Here is a 14,437-nt window from a genome sequence, read left to right on the forward strand (position 1 = left end):
AGGGGTTGTTTCTCATTCAGGAGGTGGAGGAGTGAGGGACAAGGTGTGCAGTGTCTCCCAGCCATGAGTAAGCATGCATTTCATGGCTCCTGGCAAGCCAATGGAAGTGACCTGTGCCAAGTCAACGGAGACCCATTTCCCAAAAGACTTGTTCTAGTGACACTCACCTTCCATATTTATACAACATCGAATTCCCCAAATACTGAACTTTCTCTACATCTGAACCCTTCCCTGCTTCTAATGCTCCCCCCTCCTTAAAAACAACAACAGAAGAACCACTCCCCCACACCCCCCACCCCGATTTAGCTCTGTCTGAAAGCTTTAAGCCAGCATGAAACCTGCTGGAGCACAGAAATGGGTTGTAACAAAATGGCAGCATAGAATTTCTACAGGTTAAAAGATCCTTTAGTTATGGAAGTAAACTACAACAAAGAGGCTTATTTCTGGCGTGTTATGCAGCACTACAGGGAGTATTTGCTGTTGCTATAGACAAAAAGCTGCCCACTTCCATCCTGGGTGTTCCTGGGATGTCGTTTCAAAAAGTTTATGCTGGTTAGAAACAGAGCAGGTCACATGAAGTCTCTCAGCAGTCCTGTGACCACAGCAAGTGGCATGATCAACAGCATCTCTGTCTCCACAAGGGGCAGACGCTGTGCTGACTCATTTTGGCCCACTATTCTAATTTCTCCTGCCAAATGACACGAAAGTGATGTTTAGCACCAATCCATCACAGGAAGATGTCATATACAGACAAATAACTTGCACCATAGAGTTGAACAGATTGACTCAACTGTTCTGCTACATTGTGTATGAGTAGGTAACTACTCCTTCTCTCTGCACTGAAAACTTTGGTGATCTCCCCTCCCTTGTTAGCTGGCTGTAACAACCCAGCCCAGTATCCTTTGCCTTTAGTGCTTGTGTTCATTTCTTGCCACAATGAAAAGGAAAACAATTCTCCTGAAACCAGCAGACTCCAGAATATTCTCACAGCATGCATCTGATTATGCCTGTGAGTAAGCTGAGCCTAAGCATTCTCATGTTTCCATATCAGAACTGAATTCTCTGCCCTGCTATCATGCTTTTCCTCTAAGATCCCTTAGAAAATCACAAATTATCAGATCCACATTTACAACAAGAGCATCCAGCCATGCTAAGTACAATTCTCTGCATCAGCAACGTACTCTGGTACGTCCACAGAGCTGCCTGCACTCTCCATCCAGCTGCAAGACTGGAAGTTGACTTCAGATCCAGCTAAAACTCAGGGCCTAATGAATTCAGCCTCACAACACCTCTGTGAGGTAGCTAGGTAAGTATTTACTATCCCCATTTAGATAGAAAGGGAAGACGAGGCACGGAGAGGTGAAGTGATTAGCCTTCAGTCACTCAGCCAGTTCTGGGAGTGCAGAACAGACACCAAACCCTTGGTGAAACAGTGCTCTGACTTCTCAGCCTGGGAATACCTTGTGTGGATCTGAGCTCACATGGTGGGGTCAGTGCTGCTGCACCCCACGGCTTCAGTGCATGCAAACCATCACTGGGATCCTGATCACAGCACTGCATCCCACAGCCACCTAGAAACCATCTCCAGCCTGCCCCAGCTCCTAAACCCCACCTAGCCTAGGGAAGCTGACTGTTTGTGTCGCCCTGGGGGGGCTCTTGGTCCCTTTTCCTCCACATGTCAGAGGGCACTCAGGTTCTGCATCCAGCCCCTCCGCCTGCTGCCTCGCCTTCTGCCTCCAGCTGCACCAACACTGGCACACCTGATCCAAATGAAACTTCTTTCCACACCTGATCCAAATGAAACTTCTTTCCACACCTGCTCCAAAGGAAACCTGCCCCCACAGCAGGGAAAAGGCTCCCAGACCTGCCTGTGCTGAGCCCTGGCAATGATTTAGCAGGATCAAGGAGGGATTTTTTTGGCATGGTGATGTCTGAATCACACACACTGATGTCACATTCTTGCCTGCTATCTAACTGCAAAATAATATTCTGAGCTGCAGCATCTGCTATTCTTTTCTGTGCTCACTGAGCAGACAGAGATGTAAGTACTGCCCAAAACTTGCCAGGATAAAAAGTTCACTTTCACAATGTGGTGTGCCAGAGAGACCAGAGCACTCAATAAAACCAGAACTTGTCTCTCTGACACACTCGTTACCTCACACACAGGCTCACCTGGTTTAAGCCCCAAACATTTCCTTTGAGCAGACCAACCAGCAAAGTCTCATCTGAGGGCTTTCCCTCCAAAAGTTACCTGAGATGCAGATTTTAGAATGGAGCACCTCTCTCCTCTTGTCTTTGTTTCACCAGTCTCTAAATGATGCATCAGAACTGCCAGATTCTGCTGCTATGGAGTTTTACTGAGAGCAGTTTCTGGTTTGGCCAACCTGGCAGAGGTATCTAGAGGCATGTGGTCTTCTCCTCTGTCAGCCTTTGCAAGGAGTCGAGTAAATGGCTCATCTTTCTCCAGGCAGAGACTTGTACCCATGTTCTTTGTGGTACACAGGAATGTTCTGCCTCCTCTCCCTTTCCTCTCCAACCCCTGATAATTTCTGTACAAAAAGCCAGCTGTAAAACTTCTGGTTAAGAAATACAAGGAGGTGGCTTAAAAGCCAGTGTTTAATGAACAGACAAGCAGATGCTTTGCACCTGCTGCTGCAAATACTGAATACTACAGAGAACCTGTTATCAGGTGAGTCTGGCCAAGGTCTTGATAAGGGAAACAAAACCCCCACGTGTGTGAGGCCGTGTGCCCCCACAGTGACAGCAGGCCAGCCTGTCCCATCCCTGGGCACTGCCAGCTGAGGGCATGGCCACGGCTGCTCAGCTACTGGTTCTGTTTTGGTAAAGGCAAGTGGGCAGAAGCAAATACTTCAACAAGACTGTAAGTCATCAGCTGGTACTCAGGACATTTCAACATTTGGAGGAAGGGAAAAATCTTCCTGGTGACAAAAATTTATACCCGTTCCCAGCTGGCAGCCTCAGGGGACGCACAGCTCCCAGAGTGTTGCCAGGTGAGGAATGAGCTGATGTCATGGAATTTGTGGTTTCAGGGCATCTGTGTCCATTTGGAGGGATCTTCTGTGGTGAAGCAGCAAGGTGTTGCCCAATGGACAGGTCCTTCAGTTCCAGCTTCTCTGCACTTTCTTCTTTGCTGTGCCGTGGTGATAAATTGAGCAAGCTGAGGACATCTTTCTTAGAAGTCATTGTTCCGGGAGCTCCTCGGAGAATCTTTATTGGACCAGTGGAGTGGTGGGGAGTGCTTTGCCAGAACATCTTTAAGTTGTGAATTGCTTGCACTTTTTCATCGATGGCAGCCAATTTTAATTTGTCAATGTCTGGGGCATCAGCTGGGCTGGAGCGAGCAGAACCAGCTGAGGAATAGGAAAGAGCAGGAGATGGAGTGCTGCCACCAGGAGACTGATGCCCTGAGCTTGGAGAGATATTTCTGGGTGATTTAGAAATGTGAGCACTGTAAGGAGAGCTGGGGTACTTGAGTTTAAAGGGAGGCTGCTCACTCAAGGACCCATGTGAGTCACAACCCGGAGACGGCTGCCCACTGTACTGACCTGTGCCTTCTCTGTTTGACATCTCCGACGTGGTGGGGCTGTTGTAGCCAGAGCTCACCTTCTGAAGGGATGAACTCCTCGTTGGAGGCTTTGGTTTGATGGCAAGAGGTGAAGAAGCCTGGTTCCTGTGGCTGGAGCTGAGCGGGCGGCTGAAGGCGCTGGTCTCCGAGGAGCGGAAGGCGGACACGCCACCGGGGCTGGGAGCTCCATCCTCAGAGCTGCTGCTCTTGCTGATCTGGCTGCTGCTGCTCCTCTGAAGGCGTTCAACAGCAATGAGGTGACTCTGAGTTTCCTCCAGAATTTTTTGGGCCAACTCTTGTGGATCAAGCTTTGGATTGCTGTCCTCCTGGGATTTGACGGTGCTGTCAGTCTCAGTGCTAGACTGGTCAGATTCCCCAGTATCAGAGCTTGCAAGTTTCCCAACTTTTTGGAAAGGTGAATTTGGGCTGGGGATGAGAGTCATTTTGACAGGAGAATTTGGAGTACTTATGCTCCCTTTGGAGTTGATGGATGCTTTAATGCCTCCGTTCTGACTAGTTTTGGGCTGTTTGTGATCAGGGGAAAATCTTGGTTTTATGTTTTCTTGGTAACTGGCCAAAGGCTCATTGCTGATTATAGAGAAACCTTCATACTCTTCCTCATCTTTGCTGGCTGCAGAGGCTTGTGGTGACAGCTGGCTCTGGGCTGCAGACCTGTGTGGATAGATATTCTTGGGCCTCTCATAATCCTGCCTCCCTCTGTGTCCTGCCCCATCCAGCACATTCTCTGGCTTGGAAACAAAGCTCATGGAAGAAGCAATGGAGCTCAGGCTGTACACAGAAATGGCATCTGAGGCAAGGCTTTCTGGACAGGTGGGAGAGAATGGAGGGTTTTGATACTGGGGTACAGGGTTGGAAACAGACTGAGCAGAAGCCAATGACTCCAGTGATGAGGAACTGTCCAGGCTAAGGCGCTTGGGCAGCTCTGTAGAATCTGAAAAAGAAAAGACAACAGTATGTACAAACATGCCCCTAGATACTCCAGAAAATCAAATAAAACCAGGTAGCATTCCAGCAGAATTAAGAGAAAATGCTACAAAACATGCCCTCAAGCTCTGTGCTACCTCAGAACAACCAACTAATACTTAGGTAAGGAAAAAGAAGTGCACAGCCCAGGCAAGAAGCTTTGTCCAAGTATCCTAGATGGAAGCTGTCAGTTCATTATCATTTTATTTCTCAACACAAAGAATGGATTATTTGTCCTGCAGTTGCTGGACTCTATCTCCAGTTTCTACTCAGACAAGTCTTTCCCATACAAAAATAACATTTACTCCAGTCTGTGTATCAAATCTGGTCTGTGTGACATGTGTGTGACCTCTGCAATGATGCAAGTGGGAGATTTCAGCAGAAGCCATTCTGATCAAATCATCAGATTTGAGCACAAGAGCAAAAACACACTGAGCAGCCTTACCAAAAAGTGCCAGCAAGGATTGTAGAGCAAAGTGCATGGTCCTCCTGGTAGCTTGTTTCCCAGTTTTCAGAATGACCTCCTCTTGGCCAACTTCACAAAGGTCAAAACCTGTAGTGGGACATGGAACAGAAAATTACAGCTCACAGAAAGACTCTCTGTCTCAAATAAAAGTAATGTCATTTATAACACAGACAGAACAGAGAGGTATGACAGCCTGCAGCACCCTTAGAAGGATGACTTCACCTCTCATGTGCAGTTTGTTGTTTGTTATTTTTTATTGTTTAGCACACCTTCTCCAGGTGTTGGGAGCTTTATGGTGCTGGACTGGAATCACACACACTCATTAACAAATCACTCCTGTCAACACTTCTGTAGCTGCAAATTACTTGGAGTTGTCAGGAAATTATATACCAAACACATCTCAGGGGACAATGTCCTACATGCCAAACAATTTATTATTAATTCCAGGGTTTCTCACAGAAATAGAGCTGAATAGCACAGACTTTGGAATTTGGCAAATGCAGGCTGGGCTGCAGGGGGCAGACAAATGTGAAGCTGTGAGTCTTATCAGTGTTTCAAACCACCACATGAGACACCTGCAATGGGTTTAGAGAGACAACAGAACAAAGTGTTTTCCTACCTAGAGCTGCCAGAAACTCATGACAGCCAGGCAGCCTCCAGAGCTGGACACTGATGGAGACCTGGATTGGTGCAGAGGGGAAATCTTGCTCCTTTTCTCCTGCTTGAAGTTGAACCAGGACTTGATGCAGCTGAAGACAGCAATACAGACATTAGCCATTCCTGACAAGTCACATCACTGCTTCTCCTACAGCCACTGATAAAGCAATGCCCTCTGCACACCCTTTCCCTGGACACCCAGTTCAGCTCCTGAACAGAGCAGTGAGATGGGAAGGTCTGGGAAGAAGGACAGTTCAGGGACAGCAACATCAGACAGCCTGGAACAGCAGCAAAGGCAGGGACAGACCAGGGGTGAGGGCTGGGGGGTGGCCAGTGGAAACTGAGCAAGAAGGAAGCACAGCAGGAACATCTGTGAAGGGAAAGAAAAGGAAAGAGATACTCTGGGGATGCTCACAGAAATTTACTAAAGCCCATTCCACGACTGAGCCATACTCCTTATGCAAATCCTAAGAAACTCATTAACTGGGCAGAACAAGTCCTATGAAGCCATGGAAGACTTTCCTAACATCTCCATGGCCTCCAGGAAAGAAGTTTCTCAACTGTGCCCAAGGGACAGGAGTAGCAAGCTAGAGAGAAAATGTGTTTATGAAGATCTGACACAAGTTAAGATGCCAGGATCCTGTGTAATTCACCAACACAGCCAGGGCAGCAAGGATGGAAAGCCATTAATCAGGGAGCAGCTAACCTCAGGACCACCCATCTCTCAGAACCCACAAAAGCTTACACAGGCCTTTTTCCACAGTAGCTGTGTGGAGCAAATCCCAGGCCTGAGAGTGGGTGCAGACAGGGTGCAGCACAGGGCAGGGTGTGCAGTGACCCCAGCACTGCACCCTGCACCTCAGTGTCCCCCCCTGCACATCATACTCACCATTCCCACCACATTTCTAACAGCCTTCGGGCAGCAGGCAACAAGAAAGGAAAAGAGGAGAAAAGAACATGGGTTACTCTGTGCTACAAAGTGCCTGTGCTGAGGAACCCTGCAGGGACACATCCATGGCCAGGCCAGCACCCTGAGTGCAAAATGCTCTGTCCAGGGAAAGAAAGGAGCAATGGGAATGGCCTGAGCTGGCAATCCAACAGCATGGGAACAGGCAGTGGAATCTGGGAGTGCCCAGCTCATGACAGCTCAGACACTCAGCAGGCAGACACTCAGGCCAGCCCACACTCTGGCAGGAGGCTGAACATAAACCAGCCCTTCTCTTGTTTCCTCTGGGACACAGAACTGGCGCTCAGTGCAGGCAGAAATCACTGACTTTTCCTTGCACATGCAGTAGTCTGAAGTTCTCTCTTTTGTGGCTCCTGCCTTCTCTTTTGCACTCAAAATAAGCATTTTCTATCCAGTGCAGCTGCTCAGGCTGCTTCACTAATGCCAAGAGCACTCACTCCCCTGTGATGCTGATCACCCACTCAGGAAAACCAACCAGCAGCACCCAGGGACTGACATTTCTGACCTCCTGCTTCTGTCTGGAACAAAGTCTGCTTTCCTCTGGGACTGCAGAGCCCTAGCTGCTCACCATGAACTGCCAAGAGGCAGGAGAGGAAAATAACAATAACCATAATGGAGGAGAGAGCTGCTGAAAACCAACATGTAACAGCATAGACTGGTGCAAAAGGGAGTTCTCTGCCAGGGGTCTGGGCTATGGAAGAAAACTTGCAATATCCCTGCCAGTATTTACTCTGTGGGGCAGCAAGGAAAGGGTGAGTGTGTCTTTTGTTTGGTAATTACCCTGGGTAATTGAATTATCTGAGGCAGGGCAGCAATCATGAAGACACCTCATTAGCACTCTAAGGCCTTTTGAGCCATGGGAATGTTGTCCTGTCCTCTTCACACCCCTTGGACCTGGCCTCCCTTGGGTGGCCATGAGGGAAATAACCCTGAAGTTAACCACACATCTCAGGCACTGAGGAGAGCCAAGGCAAGAGGCAAAACACCACCAGGGACATTGGAAACATCTCAGACTGCTGCAGATACTAAAGGATCCTATCAGGAACCCTTTCCTTGGAGCAGACTCATCCTAGTGGGCTGCCAGAGCTGCTCAGTAGCTAACATTGGGGCTCTTCTCTGCACACTTCATGTTACCAAAGCAAGGGCAGCCTGACACCACACAGAACCAATCCCAGCTCCCCATCATAGCATTGCCTGGAATGTTTCTGCATGGGGAAAAGGGAAAGACAGTGAGATATAGGCCATTCCCTGTGTGAGTGTGTCCATGTACTACAGCAGGCAAATGATGAAGAGAAACCTCACTAGAGGAGCACTCAGGACAGTCAGAACCATGGAATGGGAAGCAGCCATGGTGGCACAGAGAAAGGTCAGGTCAGGCTAGGCATGCTCCAGAGACAGGAGAGGGGAGAGTGTGAAGGAGGCTGAGGGGAGCAGGGAGAAGTCCCATCACCACAGGTAGCACTGCCCTTCTCCTAAAGACCAGAAATCCCTTCCCTGGAGCTGTGAGCACACACAGGAGCAGCACAGGCTCAGGGGGTTTTCTGACAGACCTTGCATTGTCCAAAGTCAACCAAACCTTGGGACTTCAGTAAATTGAGTGGGCAATGAGCAGCCAACGTGGGCCCAGGCAGGATGGCCAAACAGCAGTTAGGGGTGACACTGCTGGAGGGATCATGCCTTCACTTGTCACTGAACAAGGAGTCCCAGGGCCTTGCAGCCCAGTAACCCACCTGCATATTTTCCTTCTGGACACACTTTCATTCACACACACAGGCAAGTTTAGAATTTCAACCCTCAAGTCTCCGAGCAAGCTCTGGGTTGATACACCAGGGCATCAACCTTTCTGCATATTTCTGAATTTACTGACCTGGGAAGAGCCATTTGGAACCTGGTACTGGAGGAAAACCTCCCAACTCACCCTGTTGATAAGCTGCTCTCCTGTTTCTGAAGCTGTGATAAGTTTACAAAGTGCCTGAAGTGCAGGGTTAGGCAAACCTGAAAAACATCAGCAGAAACATCTGTATCTGTTTCTTGACTGCAAGAAATGCAACAAGCCTCAACAGAACACACACTTGGCTAATTGCTAAAACCTCTCCCCCACATCACTGGACAGCTCTGGAAGCAGCAGCAATTTCCAGAAAGCAAAGGGCTTGCATCTGATGACAGATTTCCTGTCTGAGAGCTGAGAGAGAGGAACAGTCACATCACACTTACTCAACCCAGCAGCCAATGATTCTCATCTGTGGCAAAATTTTCAGTTAACATTTACTTTTAGAACTGCTTCCCAGCCCAATACATTGATTTCACTGATGTAAAACATCCCTTTTTCACATGCTGACACCACAGAAAGGTGTGAAAGGCTGATGCCTGCCTGGCCAGGGCCCACAGCTGCTCCTCTCACCTAGCAGGGACTGGATGGTGGTGCTGCACTGCTGCAGCCTGTCCCCAGGGTCTGAGGTTGGGAAGAACACTGCTGCTGGGAGGCCGCTGGCTGGAGGGTCCAGCCGAAATCCCACTGCTGTGAGGAGTGCCTGCCAGCCTGGAATGCCACCAACTTTATTCTCCACACTCTGCTGGGAGGTGTACATGGAGTTGTGCTGCCCGTTCTGGATCCGCTGCAATGATTTCTCCACCTGTGGGGAAATAAAACACCTTATTGTACAAGATGCTGCTACTGACTGCTTCTTTCTACTGCAACAGCAGCAAATCCAAGATTGATCCTGGCCTGTCTCACACAAGAGGACATTAGTGCCTTGGAAAGAAAAGCTCCAGGAACTGAGCTTTCACAGCTGCAACATCACAGTGATGAGTGTCAATGTTCTCTGGGATGCTGGGAACAATAATGCCACAAGAAATGAAGTAGCAGTTTGTTTGGGATGGTTTCCTGTAAGCCTGGCAGCTGCATTTCTCCCTAAAGATGATTCACCTTGGGGTTCCAGGCTGCTTATTACCAGACAAAGAGCCTGCAGCCACACAGCAAACAGGAAAGAGAGATGAGTGTCCACAAACCCCAGCAACTGGGAAGATCAGCAATATTCACAGGTTTCCATCATTCTGTGGATACTTCACACTCCTGTGAGACCACAGACGATGCATTGGGAAGAAAAGTGTTAGAAGTCATGAGTGATCACTGCAGCCACCTGGCAGTTGGCTCCAGTCCCACTGTTCCCCAGGACAGACTGGTGGCACAGATGGGGACAGAAGGGCCTCTTATCTTCCAAACACACTGAGACAGCAGTGACTGTGCTCTGTGTTTCCATGACTGCCATGTTCAGAGCTATTTCCCTGTATAAACAATTAATCCCAATGCTTACCCCTTAAGCAGAAACCCAATTCAACAGCTAATGCAAACCAGATGGGTCTGGGGAGGATTCTGTCACAATACAATCTAAGATTTTGCTTACTTTGCTTCTTTTTGCACTGAACACTTCCTTAGGTGTCCAAGCCTTTCCACACTGACCCAGAGTTTTGCAAGAGGATACATCATGGCAGGGGAGGGGGGGGATGAAGGTGTATATATATTTTTTTTCAAGTGGGAGTGGCTGCACATCAGGGAGTGGCTGTTCCACTCATGGTTCCACTCCTGCCCTCAGGTGAGGGTGTCTCAGGACTGGGTGGGCCATGGTGCCACTCGTGGCTGTGACAGATCTTCCCTTCCCTTCCCTTACCAGATGAAGGAGAACTCGCAGAGCATCCCGGGCCCTGTCAGGGTGCTGCAGGATCTCAGTCAGGGCCTGTCCTACCAGTGAGGAAGGGCTGTTCAGCTTCATATCACTCCCAATAAGCATGAAGCCTGCAGGATTCAGAGTGAGAGACAGTCAACCTCCTGTTGTTATGGAAAATGTTCAAACCACACACAGATGTCCTCTGCCCTCAGACCAGTGAATGATGGTTCACTGTACCCTGCACAGGGACATTCTTTTCCCAGAGCTGCTGCCCACTCCCTGCCCAGTCAAGCAGACTGAACTTCCAGAAAGTTTCTAGATACTTCTTGATGTCCCCTGCTATTAAATCAATAGTATCTTCCTGTTCAAGGAAGCAGAAAACCACTGGATTGCAGCTAAAATTGTCCAGGTCTCCTCTGCAGCCACAGAAATCAACACATGCCAACAGTGGCTGTAAAACAGAACTGTGAACATGGAAAGTTTTTGCTGTCCTGGTCAGAAACCTGTCCTGGCTCATGCCCCATTCAATGCCAGGCTCCCCAGATGCCAGCACAAGGAGCTCTGCATTTCCCTTCTCATTCATGCAGGAGGATGCAGCTGCTCCTGGCTCTGCTGCTCTGTCCAAGACTCAGTGCCAAGGGTCAGTGGTGGAAGTCAGGGACTATGTGGGATGGACTTGCACAGTGCCATGGAAGGGGCAGTGCTCAGCCAGCCTGAGCAGCTGAAAGCCCCTGCTTGCTGGCAATGCCAAGCACCATGTCCACACTTTCTTTTCTGCCTTGGAAGTGGCCACTTTTGGGGCTTTTTAATGCTCTTTTCTTTTGAGACAGAAAAATCTTGGAAGGAAAATAAAATCCCAACTGAACTGTGGACTGTAACCTGAACTCACAGCTGGTACTACCTGAACCACATCCTGATGCTGGACAACATGCCTGAAATCACTGTCAGCCTGACTCATTTTAACAAGTTCCCACTCCTCCAGCCATATGCAGTTCACACCAGAGCCATATTCACCACAGTTTCCTGAGCTAAATAACATGCTTCTGCTGCCTGTGCAAAAATCAATTTGGGGAATGCCTGCAGCTTTCAAAAATCAGGCCTCATGCCAGGAAGAAAAATTAGGTTATCTCTACATATTCCTGTCACAGCACTGCTGAACTCCAAGACTTTGTCATTCCATATCTCAAAGTACAGATCTAATTGAGAAGGAGCAAGAACCAGCACTGCACAAGGAGCTGACACTGCTGAGACATTCCCAATGGAAGCAAGGGAAACCTTTCTCCTAAAATGACCAAAGGAATAAGCCCTACAAGGTTTATGTCACAAAAATCACAGCTATTCTCCTGCCTCCTGTGGAAGTGTCACTAAATTTTCCATTAAAAAGTTTCTCTGTGTGCTCCAGCTGACTCCATCCCACGGACACAGGAAGCGTGAGCCTGGAGATTTCAAACACAGAGGAATTGTTGTACTGCACTTTATTTCTTTCCAGTCATGAAATACACTTCACCTCACAACTGCTTCCAATTATACCCAATCCAGACCCACCTACTGTGCCCAGTGAAATGCTGGTGAGACCTGTGACACTGACATTCAGCCACACTCAGCTGAATCAGAGTCTGAGACACAGGGGCTGAATTCCGGGAAAGCACAAGGCACACACTGCTCCCAATTACCAGCACTGCTCCTTGCTTAGCTCACACAGTTTGGCAGCTCCCTAGTTAGAAACCCATCTGATTTGTTCAGAAGAAGACTTCCTACCTGCCCAGTTGGCTGGGTGGGAGAACTGCTTGCTGCTCTGCACAGTTTTCATTGCTTCTCCCAGGGCTGCGCTGGCTTTCATCCCGTTCAAGAGAGAGGAGTAGAAGGCGTGCACAAACATTTTGGAAGCAGCCACAGGAATGGGCCAGAGGGACACAAGGACACACTGAGCCCCAGCAGCCAGGAATGCTCTTGTCAAGCCAATGACTCCATCAGAAGTGACTTTGCTGTTGGACTCTTGGTAAGAGCCAAGAACCACCAGCTTGACAGGAAGACGCAGATCCAGCACGTCAGCCGCTGTAAGCAGGAACTCCTGGAGAGGAGGGCAGTCTGAGATGCTCTCCACATCACTGGCATCATCCTGCATCCTGAGAGACTCTGGGATTGTGTAGGGGTTCCCAAAGGAGCTCTTGCTGCTGGCTGGGTTGCTGTCAGTGTTGGGTGTCAGGACCAAGGCAGCCAGTTTCCAGGAGACATGGGTTGCAAAATGGACACATTCTGCCTGAGTCAGGGCACTCATGACTCTCTCTTTTGTTGATGAGCTGCCAACTAAGGGCTGGCAGCCAAGTAACTCAGACACCATATAGGCTTCCTCTTCTGCAGAGGGCATAGGTCCCCAGAGCCACCTGTCCATAACTGCTGAAGGGAGCTTGGGATTTCCTATCACAGCTGCCATTGAGGTAGAACTGGAGTAAGCAGGAGTATTCTTCCTCACATGGGACTAGACAAAGAAAGAGAAAATGGAGTTCAAAGACCTGGTTTTTATGGTGCTGGAAATAAAATATCCTGTCCCTTTGGCTCTAAACATAAGTCTGGTTGTCATAATTACAGGAAAAGTGCATTTCTTTAGTTTCTTCTGTTTAACTATTCCAAGGAACACCTCTGTTTGAGTCTGGTCAAGACTTGTATCCCCAGATCACAGATACAGCCCAGGTCCCTTTGAGGGCTGCAGCAGAGCTAAAAACATAAAGAAGATTCCAGGTTCTCACATTCCAGGAACAGCACCTGCAATCACTCACTAAGTGGTTCCTCATACCTGTATTTCTAAGATCAGTGTCAGCACTGCCAGCAGCAGGTGCTGCTGAATGGAACAGCAGTAATGATGACAAGATTCAGACCCTTCTGCTGTTCCACTGACTGTGCTTAACCCAGAGCAAACCAAGATGTGTCACAAAACACTGCCCAGCAAGAGCAAATGTGATTTGGTGCATTCTCTCAGAGAGCTGGGCATTAGAAATGGTGCTCCAAACCTCAGCATGAAGATACTTCTGCAGGATTCACCTGTGGGATTTGCTTTCCCTCATAGCTTTGGTGCCCTGAGACACCAGGATGCTAAAATGGAGGTGAACATACCAACAATGTGACAGGACAGTCAGCTGGGCAAGGAAGCTCAGCACAGATCTCAGACACCTACATCTCTGAAGTCTGCCATGTAGTTCCACACCCAGCACATGCAATCCTTTAGAGAAGGATCTCCAAATGATCCAATCCCCTTGTCCTTCCTGGCATGCCTGGGGTGATTGAGTGCTACAGGAACTACATCAGGACCTACTTCAGAGCTGTGGTGCTCAGGGTGCTCCTCAGAGCCAGGGTGGCCTGGTTGTGGTTTCTGTTGCTGTGTCTGGCACAGCAGGACAGAGCTGCTGCATTCTGAGCATGTCCCAGGACCTGCACCCCCAGGAGAGGTTTCATAAGCAGTGCCAGACCTTGGAGCTGGGGTTCAGTGACTGGATGGAGGGCACTGCAATGAGGCTGAAGCGCTCGTAGAGGTACTCGTTGGAGGAGCTGCCCTTCAGCAGAGCAAAGGGAATGAGGTACAGCTCTCCCTCCAGAACCAGGACCAGCTGGCGGTGGCGGCCCACAGGCCCACTGGAATGCATCAAACCCTGAAAAGAAACAGCAGAGAATTAGTTTGGCCCTTTCACTGCACCTGTGTCCCTACCTGCATTTCACAAGCACCAGGCTCTGCTCTGACCCTGTTTGGAAACACCCACACCAGAACCACGCTCTGTGTGACACATGGGCACGTCCTGTGCAGCTGGGCTGCTGCTCACCTGTGCCCAGCCAGCTCCATGGGGACAAGGGAGCACTGAGGGCACTGACCTGTCTGCTCTGGGTCATCACCCTGGCCTCAGTTCACGTCGGGCCCAGCCTCACCCTGGTACTGCAGCCCCTTCTGCTCCAGCCTGAAATCTTGGCTAACCCCAACCACATATGCCTTGTCAGTATTGTCATCATCTTTCCTTTGTCAGAGAATATTCTTTCTGATATTGAATTTCTAAAAAGCCATTTCCCCTGAAGAGCCAACCATCTACAGACAGATTGTGTCCATGGCCTGCACTTCCCGACACTTG

The 14,437-nt window shown here is 49.1% G+C and overlaps 1 protein-coding gene across 2 annotated transcripts in view; it reads right to left on the reverse strand.

Moving 5' to 3' along the window:
• Nucleotides 1-302: 302 nt before the first annotated feature.
• TTC28 (tetratricopeptide repeat domain 28) overlaps nt 303-14,437 on the reverse strand; it is a 107,536-nt gene continuing 93,401 nt past the window's right edge. For both annotated transcript variants that reach the window (XM_059484983.1, XM_059484984.1), the window contains 8 exons: nt 13,790-13,969; nt 12,084-12,804; nt 10,329-10,453; nt 9,062-9,293; nt 8,579-8,655; nt 5,656-5,785; nt 5,016-5,123; nt 303-4,538 (listed from right to left, as the gene is read on the reverse strand). In XM_059484983.1, the coding sequence (XP_059340966.1) occupies nt 2,911-4,538; nt 5,016-5,123; nt 5,656-5,785; nt 8,579-8,655; nt 9,062-9,293; nt 10,329-10,453; nt 12,084-12,804; nt 13,790-13,969 (3,201 nt within the window). In that variant the 3' untranslated portion in view covers nt 303-2,910. The remainder of the gene's footprint in view (nt 4,539-5,015; nt 5,124-5,655; nt 5,786-8,578; nt 8,656-9,061; nt 9,294-10,328; nt 10,454-12,083; nt 12,805-13,789; nt 13,970-14,437) is intronic.

Source organism: Ammospiza nelsoni, chromosome 18, assembly GCF_027579445.1.
Source record: "Ammospiza nelsoni isolate bAmmNel1 chromosome 18, bAmmNel1.pri, whole genome shotgun sequence".
NCBI classification, from domain to species: domain Eukaryota; kingdom Metazoa; phylum Chordata; class Aves; order Passeriformes; family Passerellidae; genus Ammospiza; species Ammospiza nelsoni.